We start from the raw sequence: 21,406 nt of genomic DNA, 5'->3' as shown, positions 1-21,406 counted from the left end.
AGGGGTTTAGCGGTGACGAAAATGGAGCCCTAATTGTTTTGGTGACGGTGACCTATGGCCTTTTCCTCTAGCGCCACCCTTTGGCCAACAGGGACTATCTTTGTTATTCGTTTGTTTTATACCTGGAAAAGAGCAATCACCAAATAAGCATCAACTAAATGTTTTTCTCGTACCGTAGTCACTCAAAGAGCACATCGATCGATTGAGGAGGCATGGAAACAAAATGCTTGCTTTTTAGACATTTTTAATTTGACTCAGGAGCATGAATTGGAATACAACAATCAGCTGAAATGTACACTTACAGTACGCACGTAAGTCTGTAGATACATGGAAAGAAAAGGAACGGGTAACGATTTGATGACCCGATCAGAAGATTATAAAAAAGGAAACTATTTACATTAACATAAAAAAACACCTTCATCAATGCAAAATCTGTATAAAAACACAAAACGACAGCATCAATACCATCACGTGCCACATCAGACGACTTCAAATATCACAGCACTTGTAAATACTGATATAAACATATTCACAGAATATACTATTTTAAAGACATTTTGATTAGAAAACATACATTAACCACTTCAACCCCCTACTCCTCCATTTACACCCTGGTGTCAAGTATAGGACACTATAGTCTCGTTGCATGGCAAGTAGCAATGCCTGAAGCTATGTCTCCCCTGGCCAAGTGAGCATTTCATCTTGAAAGAACGGTAGAAATATGGAATTTGCTGTCCAAATTCCGGGTAAGATGTGAAACTTAAGGATTGCATCTTTAAGAAATTGCAGACTGCATGGCGGCAGGGTCAACTGTTGGCTGATAGGTGAGGAGCGACAAGGATGTGGCTTCATCGAGGTTTGTCTGTATAGAGACTGTGATGTAAGATCTACCGCTGTGTGTAGAAGGCAATCACTGTTCTGGCGAGACGGTTTTTGTTTTGGTGTGTCGTTTACTGTTGGCAAAAGAAAATCGGATAATAACAAAGCCACTGGTAGACCTTTTTGCCTTCATAAGTGTGCCAAAACTCTAGTGCACAATAGCTGAATAATTAAAGAACATTACCGGCTCTGTGGCCTGAAGAATATCACAATTGAATTGCCTGCAGGAGAGGGACATTTCAAATAGGTAGTGAGTATATTAAGTAGCAGTATCAACCCGAGCTACATGTGTTCTTGCCTCTTCCAAGAAACTGCTAACACGAGCCTTCAAAGTGTTTGATCGCTATCTGCTCCTCTTTCCTCTGGATCCGAAATGCATGACATTCCTCACTCGCCTGCTAACGGTGCGGTTCAGCCAAAAGTTTTACCCCGAGCCCCGCAGACACATAAATTACGCAATGTATTTGTCTTCCCTGACTTGAGTCGTAAGAAGCCTGCGGTTTGGCACAATCTCGGGTCTGGATCTTGTGGTTTGACAAGAGGGGTTTTTCACCTGCAGCTGTATACATAGGTGGAGGTTAAATGGCAGGCCCTTGTGTGTGTGTGTGTGTGTGTGTGTGTGTGTGTGTGTGTGTCTCTCTCGTTATAGGAAAAGTGTGGAGTGCAGTGGAGCCATGATAACTGACTGACTGCTCCCCCAACAGCTAACCACTAGTCTCTCGAGACAGACTGTTGACTCAAGAAAAGAGGGCGCTGTTTTTCCTTTATTTTTCGACGATGGGGTTCTCAGATTGGCTAAACACAGGCTAGTGTTGAGACTCAGTCTAACTGACTAAACCTGCAGGGCATGTTTGGGGGGAGGTGTCCTTTTGTGTGAATGTGTATTATTAGTGTGAAGTGAACTGTAGGCCGACGACCCCTTGACGGATGAAGCAGATCTATGAGACTTTGTCATAGATGGCTTCGTAGAATAGTTTGACAGCACTATCATCAGTGTACGTTGGATTCATGTCAATTCATTCATTCATTCATCATGCATTTTCAGACATTTAACCACTTAAAACAGTCAATACTTAGTAAACTTGACCATTCACTCTGTACTTAGTCTGCTCATTTTCTACCTCTAAACCAAACCTCTTTGCCGAACATAGACAGTCTACAGTCTACAAGCTCGTAGATTGGATATTTTGGGCCAAAGTTCTCCTGAGAATAGGATCCTATCGGGTTCAAGTGGTTAACGTAAAATAAACATCCTATCACACAGAAATTTGGCGACCCCTCTGTAGTAACTCTGAGGACCCCCTAGTGGTTCCGGACCCCCTGTTGAAGGCCCATGCATTGCTTGCAAGTGCGACTGCAGTCGTGCACAGGGGAGAGACAGACAGAGAGAGAGAGAGAGGGAGAGATACTGTTTGTATATGTACAGGACTATACAGTATGCGTGCATAAGTGTGCGTGCAAGTACGTATGTGCAGAACATTTATGTGCTTTCGTGAGTGTGTTTGTGTACGTATGCGTATGCGTGTGTGTATTTGTGTTTGGCTGTGTGAATGTGTCCGCAAGTATGTGTTTACAGTGTCACTTGCCCCATTTGTTCGGGGTGACTCCATGTCTCCAGTTCGGTTGAAGTGCTTTCTTTAAAAAAAACGCCCGCCTCCCCCCCTCAGTCCCCCAAAGGTCCAATCCATTTTTCTACTTGGGGAGGAGTGAAAACATTGTTTTCCCGCGGTACAGTGAATTACAGCTTACTGTATAGGCTTACATTTTGGTCAGGATTTCACACACGGTGCCAAGTCTATTTTCTAACACGTCGGCCACACGTTTACAGCCGTCCGTCCCGCGCCCGGCCCAAGGAAAGCTTTGGTTAAGAGTGTCTGGAAGAAAGTTATAATGCGTCCAAAGTTTAGTCGTGTATTCTTTCACAGCGGGGGGACGTTGCTCTCCACGGCGGAGTACTCGGTCTCGGAGGCGGTGCTGTGCTGCGCGTCGATGAGCCGGGCCAGGCCCGTCTTGGTGGAGTACTTGAAGATGAAGGCCTTCATGAGGTCGTAGCGGTAGTTGCGGTTGATGAAGTTGTAGACGACGGGGTTGACGCAGCAGTGCAGCAGCGAGAGGCACTGCGTGAGGTGCAGCGCCACGTACAGGAAGTTCTCCAGGCGGCAGTCGAAGGGCAGCGCGCCGACGAGCGACAGCGTGTCCACCAGGAGGACGGCGTGGTACGGCAGCCAGCACACCAGGAACACCACGATGTAGGTCAGGATGATCTTGCGGCTGACGCGGCGCTCCTGGTCGCCGGAGCAGCCGGGGGAGGCGGTGGACGACGACGACGAGATGGCGCCGGCCAGGAGGAGGTAGAAGACGGCGATGACCGGGAAGGGGATGGCGAAGCCCAGGATCATGAAGCTCATCTGGACGCCCACCATCCACTCGCGGGGGTTGTCGGAGGGGTAGACGGGCCGGCAGAGCGTGCTGTCGGAGTGGTAGGACTTGACCGCCTGAAAATTACAAAAAAAAAGAAAATTAGGGCATTTAGCAAGACTTACAGAGAGCAAGATAAAACATGAGGTAATAAGAGTACAAGAACTATCATCAGTTTTAAACCATCTACCAGGAGATTACAAAGGCTGTGCAGGTACATTACATGCCCCAATATATATATATATATATAGTGGTATCTGCCACTTAATTAAGGTGACTTTATTGGCCTGGGCCGTGGCTCAGCGGTCCAGGTATTTTGGCTGGTAATCCAGTCTGGCAGTGTGCCGTGGGTTCGACTCCCGATCCCGACGGCCTTTACTGCATGTCACCCCCCCCCCCATCTCTCTCCCCATTTCCTGTCAGCCTACTTTCTATCCCTCCATAAAAGAAATATTAAATAAAGGCGAAAGCCACAAAAAAAAACATAAAAAAAGGTGACTTGATTGATTGACATCAAAACATAAGGTCCTGCAAACTCAAACCCACAATGCAATGCTTTTGTTTTCAAGAGTGTCGCGCACATTACAAAGTCTTGTCGAGCTGGTCATTTTGAAAGTGTAGCTCTCAAGTCTGGGAGCCGGCCTATAAACATGAAGTTGAAACATGAAAGCTACACACACCTGCAGGAAGTAGGTGTCGGGCAGCGAGGCGGCGAGCGCCAGCAGCCACACCAGCACGCAGACGACCCTGCGGACCACCTTCCTCCGCCGGCTGCCGCCGCTGTTGGCGCCGTCGACGAAGTGCGTCACGCTCAGGTAGCGGTCCACGCTCATGCACGCCAGGAAGAAGATGCTGCCGAACAGGTTGACGCTGAACACCAGGTGCGTGAGCTTGCACGCCAGCTCCCCGAAGGGCCAGTGGCCGCGCTGCAGCAGCGAGCTGACCCACACGGGCAGCGTGCCCACCACGCACAGGTCGGCCACGGCCAGGTTGAGGATGTACAGGTGGGTCTCGTGGCCGCCGCGGCGGCGAGCGGCGTCGGAGCCGCGCACGTTGACCCAGACCACCAGGGCGTTGGCCGCCAGGCCCACCTATAGGGAGGCAACGGACGGGGACATTGAACATCAGTGGTTGTTTTAGGGAAAGTACTCACACGTTTTGCTTAAGGACCTGAGGACTTATTCTTACAAAAAGGTCTTCTAAATCCTAAAGGTTTTCTGAGAAAAAATTTATATGTCAGTTGCGGTGCTCAATTTTTTTTTCACGTGAAAGACCTACAAGCTTGTAGATCTGCTATTTTTCCAATAGCTAAAGCATAACATAATGCTTAAAAACACGGGGTTCCCGCCCAGAATGGGTTAAAACGCAGACAGAACACAGACAATGCGTTTGACATACGTGTGTGTGTGTATGAGGCCTTAAATGTAAAATGGCCGCCGCCGAAACTGACCAGGAAGATGAAGACGTAGAGGAGGGACAGCGTGTAGAGGAAGGCTCCGTGGCTGAAGCCCGCCGGACACATGTACGTCTCCACGTGGTGCGACATGTTGTCCAGGTGCTCGCCGCCGCCACCGGCGCCGCCCGTAAAGTTTAGCTCCTCCCACATCTCCATCAGCTCCGTCAGGTCGTTGAGGCTCATGGCGGACTCCGCTGGCATGGTGGGGGTCGAAGTTCAAGAAAACCAAAAGGTTTTTTTCGTTGGGGCGGGAGACGACTTTCTGTCTGCAAAAACAAAATAAGAGGAAACAACAAAGGTTAGTGTTTCGTTCGTGAAGAAAAGAAAAGACAGGAACTGATTATTTTCTTTCCATAAATGAAACCGTTATCTGTAAAACACCCGTTGTTTATTTAAAAACACCATGGGGGTGCTTCTTTTCACTCAGACAATGCCTCAATTGCTCATTTACATATTTAGAAATGTAAAATTTGTAATACAATAAGTCATTGTCTTCGTGTAAGTACTCAACTGGGGAAGTGTCGTGGTGATAACGATCTAATCTAGGTATGGTTTTGCCCACTCAATTATAATTAACGTTACAATTCTGGAGCTCTGGCTTATGGACTAAGAACCGTGTGTGTGTGTGTGTGTGTGTGTGTGTGGGGTGTGTGCAGGGGGGGCTTTCTGGGAGGATTCACATAGCAGCCAGAGGACACATGTGGCTTCAGGGGTCGCGACCTCTTACGCGCATCTCCAGACCCCTCTCTGTGGTCATTTCTTGTAAACATATCTTGGTTATATTGTTTGTTGAAATGTCAGAGGAGGCTTTGACTGCTAAAACATCCATTGTTTATTTGTGGAGAACATGCGCCGGAGTCCTCATGGAGCCATCGCTTCATTCATTCATTATTTTTATTTTTATCTTCTTGATATTTAACTGTTCTTAGAAGGATTAAGTGGACGATCACGTCACAGGCTGTTAATCACTTTCATCTCACATGGTCACCTTCAGTATAGAGTACTTTACACACTTCAACCCCACAGATAGCAGATCTACAAGCTCATAGCGCGCCACCGAGTGGCGTGCTATGAACTTGTAGGTCTGCTATTTTTCTTTTAATCGTGAAAATGTGGCGCAAATCTTTGAATTATATATTATTTCAGAGCGAAGGTTTTTAACTCAAATCTTTGCTGGGGTCCTTGACATGAAATATTGAGCACCACTGATACAGAAACATTTCAGTAAACATTTAGAAGACTTTTTTTTTATTTCGACGTCAGGCCTAAATGGGCTAGATCAGTGACTACCCCTTTGTAAGTACCTCTTTTCCATCGCCTCAATGAATGTACCCATAACCAGGACCAGAGATGCAACATAATCCCCAACTGGTCATGATTGAGTGACCAGATCGACCGCAGAGGGATATCAAAAATAGATGCATGGATTTCCCCCGCCATTCCCCACAGCAAATCCAACCGCGGTTATTTTTGTGGCCGGTCCATGGGTATCATTTTTAAACATGCTCTACTGCCATGGTGGTGTGCTGCCGGGGCAGGCAGGAGGGTATGTGGGCCGCCTGCTGTTCTGAGGAATGTTCTCTCTGTTGTTCATCACACAGAGAACATTTCCCATGGCTCCCGGCTCCTCTCAGACCATCAATAACGGACAGAATTAGGACCGGGCTGCTGCCAGAAAGAGAGTTATCTCCCCGCCCCCCCTGCCCTGAAAAACAGGACACTTGACTTGACGCATATGGGTCCAATTTGAGCGCCGTGTCGGGCTAACATGAACCGTTAATAAATAAGCTGTTTGTACTGCCAGTCAGTCCAGAGCCATAGAGTATAGACGGAGTAACGAAAACTCTGTTCACTTCATGGGGCTTCAGTCCAATGGGGGCTCTCCTACATAGACTTCTATTGAGAATGGGGACAACAAATAGGGACAAGTCCTGGACCGGAAGTTGGCAGAATTTGCATTGGACTCGGGCAACAGCCCAGCTTTAATGATCTTAAATCCCTTTATTTTAGATTGTTTTGTATAGTAATCGTACAACATAAACATTACAGAGACTTTAGTTGTTACTGTACAATACTTTAAAACAGTTGGCATGTTGCACACAATGCCTACAATTTCTCTTATGTGTGCCGCCCTCGTTGAAAACAATGCAAACTCCAGCTTGTCCCTCTCCGCAGGCTGCATGAACAGCGCTCGAGCGCTCTGTTTCTGCCCCCTCAAAGTCGTAACTCTTCTATTAGATGGGTCTGAGTCAGCCCACGGCTGAGGGGACGATGTCTGCCTTCCCATACCCATATTTTAATACACAGGTCAAATCCAGTGGTGCATGGATGGAGACATTACCCTGGTAACTTCAGTCAAAGTCTAGACACTCCATTGTCAAATACTACTCGAAAGTTGCTGCATGTGTCACATTTCTACTTTAATTAACTGGGGTAGTACTGGAGACAGTACTTGCTTTAAGAGTGTAAGCGCCTAGGATTACATTACACAATAATCACACATGGGTCTAAAGAAATGGGTTACAAAAATCGCAAAGTACATGTTTCTAGGATTCACTGTGCTCCACATATAAATGGCCCTCATACAGTTCAACGCATGAACTTCTGAAGTTCTTTTCAATGCTGTTCTGTTATATCCACTGATATGTGTTATACATGTTGCGTTAATTATCTTTTCCATACCGGGGTACTTAAAATAATACTGCCTTCTTGACCTGCAGGACTCACTTGACGTAAATCACAAAATTATTTATCTGCTAAAGGATAAAGGAGTAATATATTATTTGACAAGCTCAACATTAGTATAACTTACAGGAATATGACCTGAATCAATCCCCCCCTCCCTTCAGCTTTATTGAGAGAAATAAAGTACAAATGGGGGTGGACAGCCCACTATAAACTATTTCTATACGTACCGGTATAATAAAGATTTATGAATCTTTTATAATAAGACAAACTATCTCCAGTCATGTATTGGTACAGCATTGTGGTTTAAGTTATGACAGGTTTCCTGTGTGGGTCCAACTTCTGCGTTTTAATGGGTTAAAATGGTTCCTATTTCCACGTTAATGCACTGCTTATGTCAAACTTGTAATGAAGATTCATCATTTTATTAATGGTTATAATGGAACGCTTGGCTTAGTTTAATGGACGGAACCTATACATACATATAAGTAGGACGTCTGTGTTTCATCCACCACAGAAAACATGTCTTTTTGGTTTTACTTAACATTATTAACGACATACACAAGCAGAATTATTTCCCCCACCGTAAGATTAGAAGTGTTGTATTTCAAAAAAACAATTCTTACATGACCCATTGCTAGGTTTATTAAATGTATCATCATCCTTATTTGCAAGTACAGTATAACCTCTCCTGACAGGGGCACACATAAAACGGCACCCAAGTGGAAAAAATCTAATTTGTTCAGGGATTAGGAAACCGCTCGGAACTGTCACCCGTACAGTCGAGCCGCAGAAAGATTACAACCACAGAGGGAAATTACTCATATCCATTATCAAGGGTACAGTTCATAACACACTTGGCGTAGTCGACACGATTAACTGAAGCACGTCTGAAGTAGTTGTTTGATGAGCAAACAGTGTGACTACTAGGTTCTGTAAAACTTAAGGCTAACTAATACCTTTTCATTTCAGAACAGAAGTTTACAGCTAATACCATACACTGACATCCTGAAGTGTTCATTTAAAATCCATTCTGGACGGGAACCCCTTTTGGTGTTTTAAGCATTATGTTATACCTTAGCTATTGAAAAATAGCAGATCTACAAGCTTGAAAATCTTTGAATATATATTCTTTCAGAGCGAACGATTTTAATTCAAATCCAAAGTTCCGGATTGACGCTTTAATAAAAAACACAAACACTGGATATTTTCCCACACATTGGAACATAATGTACCAGTACCTCCACACTGGTTATTATTATTGACACAATCATTCTATAATATGTCTCAGTCTGTATTATCATCATTAAATCAAGTGTCCACATGCAGGGAGCAGCCCTCATAAACGTTAACCGTGACACCACTATATAATAGTCTGGTGGTGATTGAAGTACAGCCGTCAAGTTTACGAGCAGCACGGTGACCTTGTATAGCGCGTTACGCTGCGACCACACAAGCACATCCTCGCTCGTGTACAGAAAGAAGACATTGTGAATGCTTTGCGGGACTGACAGGGGTGTCCCCTCAAGGCCCCGGGGTCACAGACTGTGTGTGTGTGTGTGTGTGTGTGTGTGTGTGCGTGCGTGCCCACATATGCAGCTGTGCAATTTGGGTTTGACTTGTGTATGCATGTGTGTGTGTGTTACTTACACCCATAGAGTACTGAGTGGCATGCTTATTGTATCATGTGCCATGATTTTGTGAATGTAACCTTAACTGCACCTTTAAATATTTGTGTCCTCGTATGCTCTCCTTTATGTGGACATGTCACATGACTACATTGTTCAAGTGCGTGCGTGCGTGCGTGCGTGCGTGCGCCGTGCGTGCGTGCGTGCGTGCGTGCATTCAGGGCTCAAGGGCGGATATGTATGAGTGCATGTTATGGGGCCATTGCCGTCACCATTTATGAGAGGTGAAAAGTCTGTCTAAACTAAAGGGCCAGAAATAGCATCACGCATTGTTAGTACACTCAACAGTAAAATCATACTGTATAGGAAGACTTTAAACACGAAAATCCTCAGCGCTAATTTAACCATGTGAAACTCAGCGAGTGTACAGATGTAACCAAATGGACCCGTATTGGTTACATTTGTACACTCTCTGAATTGGAGAAGGTCAGTTTATACCAGTGTCGCCACCACCACCACCACCATAAAAAGCTCTATCTCTGTCTGCAATGCATTATTTATGTATACTTAAATGTAATCCATGACATTGCTTATGCTTACTTAGATTAACTGTCCAGAAAGATCCTCAGTGTGTTAATTTAACTCTGAGAGTGTGCACGTGTATCCAAATGGGCCCTTAAGGACGGGTTACAGTTGTACACTCTCAGAGTTATACAAAGAACAGTGATCTTTATTTATACAGCTCTGCTCAACAACACACCGTTACAATGCACTTTATTAGTGGCAAGATGAAATACAGCCGTGGTGGAGAAAAAAAAGAAACGGCAACAGCGGCAAAAATAAAAAGGTACACAAGGAAATGGCCAATGGGGTATACTTTAGACGTGAATACAAGAGGCAACAAAAGCTATGAAAAGGCCTTGATATAAAAGGTTGTTTTTCAGCAGTGATTTAAATGTGACACTGATTTATAACCCATTTTGGGCGGGAACCCTTTTTGTTGTTCTAAGCATTATGTTATGCTTTAGCTGTTGAACAATAGCAGTATACAAGCTCATGGCGTGTGCCGCACTATTAACTTGTAGGTCTGCTATTTTTGAAAAATCGCGAAAATGTTCTATAATAAATCTTTGAATATATATTGTTACAGATCGATTTTTTACTCAAATCTCTGCTACTGGGAGGGTCCCTGGAACATCATATTTTCAGATGGGGGGTTGGCGGCCAAATACATGGGGTCCTTGACATGAATATGTTTGAGAACCACTGACATCGAAACATGGGTTTTTCAGAAAACTGTCAGGATATTATTTTTTCTAATTTCGACGTCGGGCCACACCAATGCAACTGATACAAGGAGCTGCATTGGTGTGGACTGTGGCCTTTAGCTATAGCCGTAGATCCTCGAGTAGGGTGATCCAAAGCCGAGAAGGGCCCGATCGTCCCGTGTGATGAGGTGAGCTTTAGGCATGACCCCTATCGTGCAGAAATCCTTCATATCCATATTTCATCTTTTTGCCCCTATTCACTAACAGTGAGTGAGTAAAATGTATGTTTGTTAATGTATATTTTCTAATCAAAATTAAAATCGCCAAAGTAACTAGTAACTAAAGTTTTCAAATAATTGTAGTGTTGGAGTAAAAGTAAAAATTTTGGCTCTGAGATGAGATGTAGTGGAGTAGAAGTAAAAGTACTGGAAATTGTAAAGTTGTACTTAAGTAAAAGTACTTAGTTACTTTCCACCACTGTGTGACTACACAGTGACAATCATTGGTGTTCATTTGACTCTGAAGAGTATACAAATGGAACAAATTGGATCCATTTGTATACTCTTTGAGGTTAAATTAGTTTACGTGGTATGTGCACTCTCTAGCCAAAACAGAGAGTACTGGCTCCAACTCAAGTGCTTTTAAATGATGTTTGTGCACGTTTATGATACAGCCTGGCCGCTTCAAAATATCCAACTCCACACATACTTATATGCCCTTTAAAATCGATACACCCTGAATCGAGACTTTAAAGCGTCCTTAATGCAAAGGGAGTTTGGCGGTATCAAAGAGAAGTGGTCTCGTCTGTTTATGTGCACTTAAAATTAGCCAGATGTTTGCTCTCCCTAACAAAGTTAGCGAGATAGCCTCTAAGAGCATTGCGGAGTAACCCGAGCAGATGGACAGCTGTAGCAAACTAGCCCTAAATCACCAACAGATCACAACAAAAAGAATCACCGGGAGGACCACCGCAATCCTTCCAGGGGGAGGAGAACGCATCCCCAAACAAAAGGCAGCTGGGTGAGCTGCTCTCTCCCTTTCATGGCTCTGAACACACCTTCCTGTTTAGAGCGAGGGTTTTTTGATTGATTGATTGATTGAAGTATTTATTAACCGTTTGCAGAATTACTGTACATTTCAAGCACAGCAACTCAATAAAAGAACTGTTAACTGTGAGTGGACGACACCATAAAGCATTACACTTGTTTAGAAGAGGGCCCACCGTTTTTCAATTCATCTTAACATTTAGAGACGTACAGATATACACTTCTATATTGTAAATATTCTGTTTGTGCATTCTACTATTATGGTACTTACGGTTCTGTCACTATGGTACATCCCACTACCAAGTTTCATATTACAAAGAAGAAGGTTGTCGTTTTTGACTTATCATATATAGCCCAAAAACTGGAAATCATCATAAAGGAGGTAATATACAGTGAGGGGAAAAAAGGGGTGGGTGGGGGAATTCAGATTCGAATTGCAGTCGTCCGTCTCCTTTTGAGAGCGGTTTTGAAGGAGTCAAGGGATTCACATGACTAAAACAAAGACGAAAAATGTTCATCGACTACCTTTTTCCACTGACGAAAACAAAATGGAAACTAAATGAAAACCATAAAGCTATGATGACTAAGACTAAATATATTCACAATATATAAAAATAAAAAATAAAAAATAGACTAAAATGGTAGGAAGGGACTAGTGGACAAGAGATCCAGTGAGTCATTTTACGCATGCTGAAAATAGCAGGTCTACAATCTCACAACGTGTGGCAGCGTGACGTGTTGTGAGCTTGTAGATCTGCTATTTTCATCAAGTGTAAAAAACACTCAAGGCCTGCCAAAATACATTTTAGTCAACTATATCAACTGCAGATTTAGTGGACTAAAACTAGACTAACACTAAAACATTCCAGGTGACTAAAATGTGACTAAACTAAATGAAAACTATTCAAGAGACTATGACTAAAACTAAAATCTAAACTTTCTGCCAAAAACAACACTGGAGGAGAGAAGAGGACATATGGACGGGAGGGGAGAACGTCTTTACCATTCTACTCTACACAGACAGTTTAAGGTCCTTGCAGAGTGATGCGTTTTTCTGCACTTCTCCGTAATTTTGGTGCATTTTACCAGTCTGCACTCTGCAAGGACCGTAAGTATCTGACATGGTGTGTGTTAGTATTATTTATTTTGCCCGGCATAATGCAAAGCCTTGTTGAGGAGGGTGTATACAGTATACTGATGTTTGATTTAGTTAATTGAATGCCACAGACGAAAAACAGTCTAAGTCCACACTATTGATCCATAATGTATAAATGATTGTGCAGTGCATTGTGACAGTGCTTTTTGAAGTGTGATGACTTTCTGCACCCTGTAACTTAAGGTCCTATCTTAAAGTATACGCAATCTTAAAGAAATCAATCTAAATCAGTGATTTTGAACATTCGTATAACGCTTTCTTTCCCATAAATCGCCACGCATCGCAACTAGCACCCGGGGCTCTCTTGTAAATACCTTGTGTTGTGTTTATACTTTAGGGTCCCTTCTTCACCTGATCCTTGGCCCCCGAGGGGCCAGTAGCATTGACGTTTGGCCCAAGATAGATGAGACATAATAAATCTCAGAAGCTTGGTTGTTGAGCAAACACACAGACACATAGATTGCAGGTTGTAGTTACCACACAACTACGTACGTGTTGCTGTTGCACTCAATCCAGATCAATGTGAAATCTGTGCCTTTCACTGTCTTCAGCACACGCCAACACACACGGCTGTTGATGGATAGTGGTTAGTGGAGATAGATACCTCCTTGGCCGCTGTGTGGACTGTGATCTGTCTATATGCGGATAGACGGAGGAACTACTCGTATTACCTTACAATGTACAATTGCGGCTTATCTTAGCTTTTGAATGAAACAAGGTTCTGGAACAACAATTCACACAGAAGAATGCCCTTTATTCACTCTTTGACTGTTACTGCAGGCAACAGTTTATGGATTTGACATGACTGCCATATGCCAGCAATTATGTTCTCTTCGCTGTTTCTACATACAGTCAACCACCCTGTCATTTTCCTGTTCACACATTATACTCTCTCTCTCTCTCTCTCTCTCTCTTCTAGCCCCCCTCTCTCTCCCTCCTATACCCATTCATTAAGCTCATGGCTCCAGTCAGCCATCTCTACCCTCCCCTCCCCCTCCTCTCCTCTCCTCCCCTCATCTCACACTCTCGAATCACTCACTACCATTCTCTGCAGCACTGTTGTCCTTCTGAGAGCCAAGAAACCCCCCCCACCTCTTCTCTTCCTGTGTATGTGCATGCGCACAGTGACACCTGAAATAAAATGGGGATTTTTTTTTTTATCCTGCAACTTTCGTCTCTTTAATCTAATGGTTTAATTCAGCGGTTCTCAAACTGAGAATGACAGGCAGCCATGGGTCCGTCTGTAACTCTGAGAGTGTATACGAATGGTTCATTTGGTTAACACCCTCCAGAGTGAAACTTATATGGGAGTCCTTCCTTGTGACATTATACTGTGGGCTATAAACTGTAAATTCGAAAATGAATACCACTGGTTTAAATGGACGAGAATAAATGGCAGCAGAGCAGAAGATACATTAGTCAATAGGCCTACCTCTACTCTTGCAGTTTCTCAGAAATAGCCTATAAGAACAGTACGTTATAGTTTTAATGTTATTGATAGCCCACTATTTATAAGACAACTCAACAAACTATAATGAGACTCTTTTGTGGTTTAATCTGAGGTCCACATCGCTCTATAATCTATATAAATCATATAGACATAATGTTATCTAAAAGTCCCATTGAATGCATGCATGTCCAGTGTGGAGATAAAGCGCACTGTTGTATGTGTTAATCCACAACACCGCCAACTGTGAAACAACGCACGACAGCTTTTACAATGCCGCTGCTGACAGGCTGGCTCCTGTGCGTCTCTCTCCACAATCTCAGTGTGCTACTATAGGCTAATAGCAATACAATATAGGCCTACTTTCGATTATAGCCTATTATGTGCCAGTGAACTTCTTATACATTCGCTTGCAGTGGCTTTTAAAGGACACAGCAGCAACATAATGAAACCAATAATAAAACCAACGGCCAAGCTATAAAGTATAAAAATCAAACGAACCAATACATAATCCACCACATAGTGTTAATAATGTATCCATTTATTATAACCCTGATAGGCTACTCACTGTACAAATGTATAGCGAAATTGACTCTTAATGGTCCATTTGGTTACATTGTGTAGTTTTTGTACTCTGTCTCATATCAGAGTTGCATGCATATTATATAAACCATGTGATCCATAACTGTAAATTAATGTCCTAATCGGGATTCGAACCCGGGTCTCCCGCGGCACGAGACACCACATTTATACCACTCTCTTGGTAAAAAAAAAACGTTGTATAGGCTATATAGTCAATACAAATACATAAATGATGGATTTCAGCTTTAACGCAGCCAGGATTTTACATGCGAAAGGTGAGGTATAGGCCTACCAGACTACAGCAGTGCATGCTTTAATTAAATGTCGATGACATATGCAGAAAGAAAAACTTACTTGCAATAAAGAAGTGACTTTGATTTAATCCTGCAGCGCTCTGCACGTGCGGTCGGTACGTCGATCGCTTGGGTTCGGCAAAAAAAGGTATCCCTGGATATAAATAAAGTCCTCTTGTCGTGAAAATTGTATCCCAAAAGTAAGTTGAGAGAGGGAGATGTAGCGAGAGGTAGGAGAGAGAGAGTTGTATAGTTCTCGACTCTCGGCTCTCGGTCAGTGTTCTGCCTGGTACGTCCCGCTGCACTTGCTATTATACAGAGAGGAGGAGGAGGAGGAGGAGAGAGAGAGAAACGCCTACCTAGTGGTGGTGGAGGAAAGTAACATACATTTACCAGAGTAGCCTATTATATAATGTACTTAAGTAGAATTTTGAGGCATGTTTTTACTTTGCGTATACTTCCACGTACCACTCCTTAGATAGTCCATTAATTGGTATAGGCTAATACCTTTACTATATAGCCTATCCCCTATACCATGGTTCCCAAACTTTTTCATGTCAAGGACCCCCAAATTGATACTAATTAGCCCGCGGACCCCCCATTTGAAAATACATGCCAGGGACCCCCCCATAAGAGAAGATTTTTTTAATGGCTCTAGCAATGATCCTCAAGGACCCCCAGTTTGACATGCACTAGTCTACGGACCCCCATTTAATGGCATTTCTATCTCTGGGATTCTATCTCTGGCATTTCTATCTCTGGGACCCCCAATTTATATTGTAAAATCAATGTTAATTTAACTATCATTTAACTATCATTTAGCTGCAGGACCCCCAACTCCCTCAAGGACCCCAGGGGGTCCCCGGACCTATTTGGGAACCACTGGCCTATACAACTCCCTCTCCATGGGAAATATCGTATAAGCTATACTTTTACGCTATAATTAGGCTATTTGAAAACTAATTACTTTGTAGATTTTGATTATTATTATTACAAAACCAGTTCAGACACATACAATATAGGTTATTTTATTGGTATACTTTCAACGTTACTTAAGTAAAAATTGTGTCCCATTTATATCCATCGCTGCCTATAGATACCGAGAGGCTTTGGGCTGGAGCAAGTGATTCATTGCGGTTTCACTCTGAACAATGACACTGAAGAATGTGCGAAACGTCTGATTTTCCATCCCCTTTGGACACTTTAATACCAGCTCCGACAATGGTTTCAATTAGGGTTTGACGTCCAGATCCGCAGATGGATGTGCGTAAAATTGACTTGGTATAATAATGGGCAGTGCGCGTTGAAAGCTTTTTGTTCAGTCATTTAATCATGACATAGGCCTATATTATATAGGCTATACTGCCAGAGCCATGAGGTTCTCAAAGTCGGGTCCTGCACCAGATGGTCCAAAATTAATTAACAGTTAGATTAATAGGTCTGAGCATTTTTGCGGTGTATAGACCTATACATATTGGCATGTCCCAAAAAAAAGAATATACATTTTATAGACCCTATACCATAAAAGACTCCCTTTGGAGTTTGCACGGCTTGTGAGGGTTCCCGGACCAGAAGTCGAGAAACGGTGTAAGTGTTCTTATAATATAAGAACACTTACACCGTTTCTCGTGCATATTTGATACTTGAATGTGCAAAACAGACCTGGAAAAACGCTCTTCGGGGATTCAATATATTTCGTTCATGCATATATGCGCAATCATGCATGCGATCCCATTATGTTTTTACAACATCAATTTATTCGCGGATTTGCGCGCACGTGTATACGCACGCACACGCACACGCGCGCAAACACACGCACACGCACACGCGCGCGCGCGCACACACACACACACACACACACACACACACACACACACACACACACACTCTTTTTCCAAACCACGCCCGCCAAGTATAGGACAGCAGCACCACCACAGCTGCATAATAGAATTATTTCGCGCGTAGGACTATACTCACTCATGACCGCTCATGACACATGCATTAACAAGTCAATTAATGTGCACAGCAGCTGCACTGCGCGCACGCGCGTGGTGGTGCACGAGAGAACGAGAAAGAGAGAGACTAGTGTGAATAATGTGTTGTAAATTCTAAGTACTGGACAGTAGGCCTACTTAGAGTTTACAACATAATGTAAAAATAGACCATTATATTTATTGTTATAACCGTTTATTGCTTACGAGGATCATAGGATCTGCTAGGATTCTCCAAATAGCATATAAATAAAGTGTTTTTTATATGCCATATATCATTTTTTGGTAGTCTGCATGGGGACCCCCTGCATGGAACCCCCACGGATGGGGATCTGCGGACCCCACTTTGAGAACCACTATAAGGTTTCATAAATCTGTGACTCATGAACGGCTTAAGGTATCATCATCAATGATGGCTTATAAGATTTCATACATGTTTCGCGTGTATAATTTGGAGTGCACTGTCTGGCACTGCATGCACATGTTGTTGCGCAGCCTGTGGTGATTGATTTCTGTTGATCATGTTTTAAATGTTTTGCCCAAACTGCCGAGGATTGATTGATGAAGTATTTATTAACAGTTTGCAGAATTACAGTACATTTCAAGCACAACTCAATACAAAAAAAAACTGTCAACTGTGAGTGGCGGACGACCCACACTTTTACAAGAGGGTCCACCTTGTTCAATTCAACATGGATGATGGATGGATGGATGGATGGATGGAATTTAAAGCATATGCAATCCGCAACTGTACGTCCGGGATTCAAACCCAGAACTCCCATGATGAGACACCAAGCTCTCTTCAGTATTCTGCTACTATATACCCGACATCATATGTATTTTATATTATCTGTATCTGATCGGCTAAAATAGGCTAGCCTATATGTTTTTTTTTACATGCATATAACAAGATCATAATTGGATTGCAGCTTTAATTGCATGCAATGTTGCCCCAGCTGTAGTTATTCTTCCACGCATAGATAGGCCAGTATTATGATGTATTATTCTCAATTAAGTGGATATTGACATTATGCCCATATAGACTATTACATTGCATAGAATATAGCCTAGTTCAACAGTGAAAAGCATAGGCCTACCGGGTTTACAATTTAGGCATTTAGCAGACGCTCTTAATCAAGAGCGATTTACATTAGGCAAGAACAAAAAGCATGGCAATACATATAAGTATTCATGAAACATGCGTAAGCTAAGAACGTATAACAGTGGAATTATAGACTATAGGCTACTATAAAGTGCTATGACTACATATAATGCACTTCTAGTGCTGTCTACATAACATTTGGGTTTGAACAGACTGTCTGGGATTTGTAGCTCATGATGTTATATCTTATAATATATATTTTAATGCATTCTGTTATGTTCTAATAATATGGACACTGTGTTATATGGGGTTTGCAGATAATGGTTGAGATGCCTTTAAGAGACTGGTTATTATGGGATGCTACGTAATACACAGCGCGCGAAATAACAAGGAAGTCTGTTCTGTACTGAGACAAGAGACTAAGTAAAGCAGTGTTGTTTCTGGTTCACTCTTTTACACACAACACATTATTTTATATATATATGGCGGCTACAACAATTTGACCAGTAGCCTACAATATGGCTATGGTGCTTAGCATGCTATCTTGCTATCTTGTTGGCATGTTGGCGTCTCAGGCGGCAATTAGTCTCTAATATGAAACACCTGCCAGTAGTGCATGGACAATGTTTATTTCGCCACCGACGGTACATTTGTACAATTAGTCAATTATTCTAACAAAAAAACATGTTTTTTCGGTCAAAACAAGCAGTCATGTGTCAACACTGAGTTGGTGAGTGTTTTTCAATAAATTGCATTGCACATTTTATCTAGAGAAAGTCCGTATAATGGGCCTATAATGGCCTACTCTCTACTTCAGCTCCGCTTGGAACCTCAATATCATTATCTACTATGCTTTAACCCTCGGAGCTAAAGCGTATATATTGAGGTTCCAAACGGAGCTATAGGGTTAGGGTTATTATTGTCTAAGTAGGTCTGGTTACAGTTTCCAAAACTATTTGTTTAGTCAGACGCCACACCAACATGGACGTTTGCACTTTGCACTGTGACCAAAGAAAGATACAGGCTAAGGAATATCAAAATCGACAACTTGACATTTGAATCAATTGTGTACCGTACGCCTAATATTTTTTAATGGAAGCCTACTGAAATATAAGAAGTAAACATTCACGTAGTAGTCTAATGCTTACACATTATGTGAGATATTGCTTTAAGTTTAACATAATGGGTGTCTTCTATTCATGACAAATGGAAAACTCTTAATAGCTACAGTGTTCAATAATGGCTCCATTTGGGAACAAAAGGCAGTTTCAGTTTACAGCTATAGCCTATCCTCGTTCCTCAATACAAATATACACCCTTTAGAAATCTCATGTTTATACAATGGCTGCCGGGCCCGGGACGTTTAATTAATTGTAGGCTGTGTAACTTCACTTCGCCACTCGGTTATGACAGAATAGCTCGCCTATGGAGCATGAAGGATCACATGGCAGTCATCATAATGGAGCCTTATGAAGTATAGCTATCATATAGCATAGCACTCATCATATAGCCTAATGGACCTTTGTACAGGACTAGCCAGCATAGCTGTATAGTGGAATATCCAGGATATTTAATGACGCGTGTATATAACCAAGCAGTTATTTATGTTTTATTTATTTTATTGCAATAACTCATGAGTTCTTCAAACTGAACTGCACACTCTGTTCTGCACTTTAGTCGAAACTCACTGTGTGTGTGTGGGCTTGTAGATCTTTTATAATAACTCCATGCTATTTTCTGCGAGCCACACCGTCGTACGACGGAGTATAGCCAAGCCAAAGTCAGGCTTTTACGCACAGTGCGCAGGCGTGGCGTTGTGGGTAGGTTCGGTTGCTAGACGCACAGAGAGGGAAAGCAAATGCACGTCAGTCTTGTCTTGCGGAATTAACTTTTTTTTGTCGAGCTTCAGATGGGCGGAGTAATTAATTTAATAAATACATTGTCCTGCTGTCAGCCTGTCACACTACCAGAGGCGGAAAGAAACACCCCGATGCCCACTGGCATGTTGTTAATGCTTAAAAGCGAGATATTTATCAGTCGATGATCAGTAGGCTACTCTCCCAAGTTTTGATCTTTTTGTTTTAGTTATCACAGCATGCTGTGGCGTTAACACTGTCCTGAGAGCAATGCACGACTCACTTACAATACAGTGAGTGTAATCATCTGCATTGTCATTATAGGCGACTGCCTCAGTGAGTCAAGGGAGACAGCTTGGAAGTTGCTGAGTCTAGTCTGCAGTCTGGACAACAGTGGACACAGGCAGGAGTTGTCTGCAGGCAGCAGAGATGTCACACAGGTAGGCTTATCATTGCTGCTTATATATATGCACATATAGTAAGTATCTTTTAATTGTATCTCTTGTTGTTTAAGGCAGAGGTTATCAAACTTTAATATGTCAAGACTAGTACTAGGGAACCCAACAACTCTGAGTGCACAAAAACACCTGTATACAGTATATATATAGGGTCCATTCGGTTCCATTTTACACTCTCACAGTTACAGAGGGGATATGTGTGTGTATTTGGAATCCACTAAAGGAGCACTAAAGGCACTAAAGAAACCCTGAGGGTCCCCGTCCTAGACCCCCACTTTGACAAGCAGTGTAGTCTTTGGAATACTGCCTAGATTCATAAGATAATAGTGTAAACAACAAGATAAAAACAAGATAACCTAATAGCTGTCTAATCCTCCGCTAATCCTCGCATATTTGATTCCACAATCCACTGACTGAGAGAACAAGAGAGAGGAGGAGATTGTGTCCACATGTGCTGTGTTGTCGTCACCATAGCAACAGACAGACGGAATGCCTTTTGGGTTCATTGAATGCCATTTAAGCCCCAGAGAGAGAAACACAGATTTGTTTGTATCAAATAAGATGTGATAATACCGTACAGTGCTTTATATATACTTTGAAAACATTTCACAGCTTAATTTTCCAGTTAACCCATTAAAACCAGGAAAGCATCTATCATTTTATATATTTAGCTTTAGCTATTCAAACATAGCAGATCTACAAGCTCACAGTGGGTCAAAACCGAGTCCTCTAATGAGAGGCTCCACTTTAAGCATATGTGCAGTTAATTAGAGATTTACTGATATAATTGTTTCTCGATTCCGATACCTGTGTACACCTGTGTGTAATTAAAATAATAATAAATTGTCAGTGGTTCTCAAGGGTGCGGTCCAGGGACTCTTGGGGTTCCGTGAGGGGGTTCCAAATGGACCCTTACAGGTCCGTAACTAATGAAACCTTATGGGTCCATTTGAAACTGAAATCTTTTGAGAACCACTGATCTAGGAATAAATACAAAAATGCATTAATAAGTGCAGCTACAAGTTGGTAAAATAACATATACATAGTATAGTAGGAGATAAAACAGTAGTGCAACATCAACTGAAGCATTCGAAATGCAAAATGATTGTTTAACGTGAATGACTGATCATCATGTGACAAA

At 42.5% G+C, this 21,406-nt stretch overlaps 1 protein-coding gene across 2 annotated transcripts; it reads right to left on the bottom strand.

Moving 5' to 3' along the window:
* Positions 1 to 224: 224 nt before the first annotated feature.
* On the bottom strand, positions 225 to 15,118 carry ackr3b (atypical chemokine receptor 3b). 2 transcript variants are annotated; one of them, XM_080758269.1, is made up of 4 exons: positions 14,920 to 15,118; positions 4,748 to 5,019; positions 3,978 to 4,388; positions 225 to 3,374 (listed from the first exon to the last, which is right to left on the bottom strand). In XM_080758269.1, exons 2-4 carry the CDS (start codon positions 4,952 to 4,954, stop codon positions 2,799 to 2,801), a joined length of 1,194 nt encoding a protein of 397 aa, XP_080614395.1. In that variant the 5' UTR covers positions 4,955 to 5,019; positions 14,920 to 15,118; the 3' UTR covers positions 225 to 2,798. The 2 variants fall into 2 exon arrangements, with proteins under 2 accessions (XP_080614395.1, XP_080614396.1); XM_080758270.1 differs by having other exon boundaries at positions 4,748 to 5,015.
* Between the last annotated feature and the right edge of the window lie 6,288 nt (positions 15,119 to 21,406).

This window comes from Protomyctophum bolini (assembly GCF_963924005.1).
Source record: "Protomyctophum bolini genome assembly, chromosome: 24".
Lineage (NCBI taxonomy): Eukaryota > Metazoa > Chordata > Actinopteri > Myctophiformes > Myctophidae > Protomyctophum > Protomyctophum bolini.
This window is presented reverse-complemented; position numbering and strand designations above follow the sequence as displayed.

What these genes read in the sequence shown, in the direction of transcription:
- ackr3b (XM_080758269.1), bottom strand. Translation starts at nt 4,954, where the DNA reads ATGCCAGCGGAGTCCGCCATGAGCCTCAACGACCTGACGGAGCTGATG. An exon ending in TCTACGTCTTCATCTTCCTG is followed by an intron (nt 4,389 to 4,747) that starts GTCAGTTTCGGC and finishes GCCTCCCTATAG; the next exon opens with GTGGGCCTGGCGGCCAACGC. An exon ending in CCGACACCTACTTCCTGCAG is followed by an intron (nt 3,375 to 3,977) that starts GTGTGTGTAGCT and finishes TGTAATTTTCAG; the next exon opens with GCGGTCAAGTCCTACCACTC.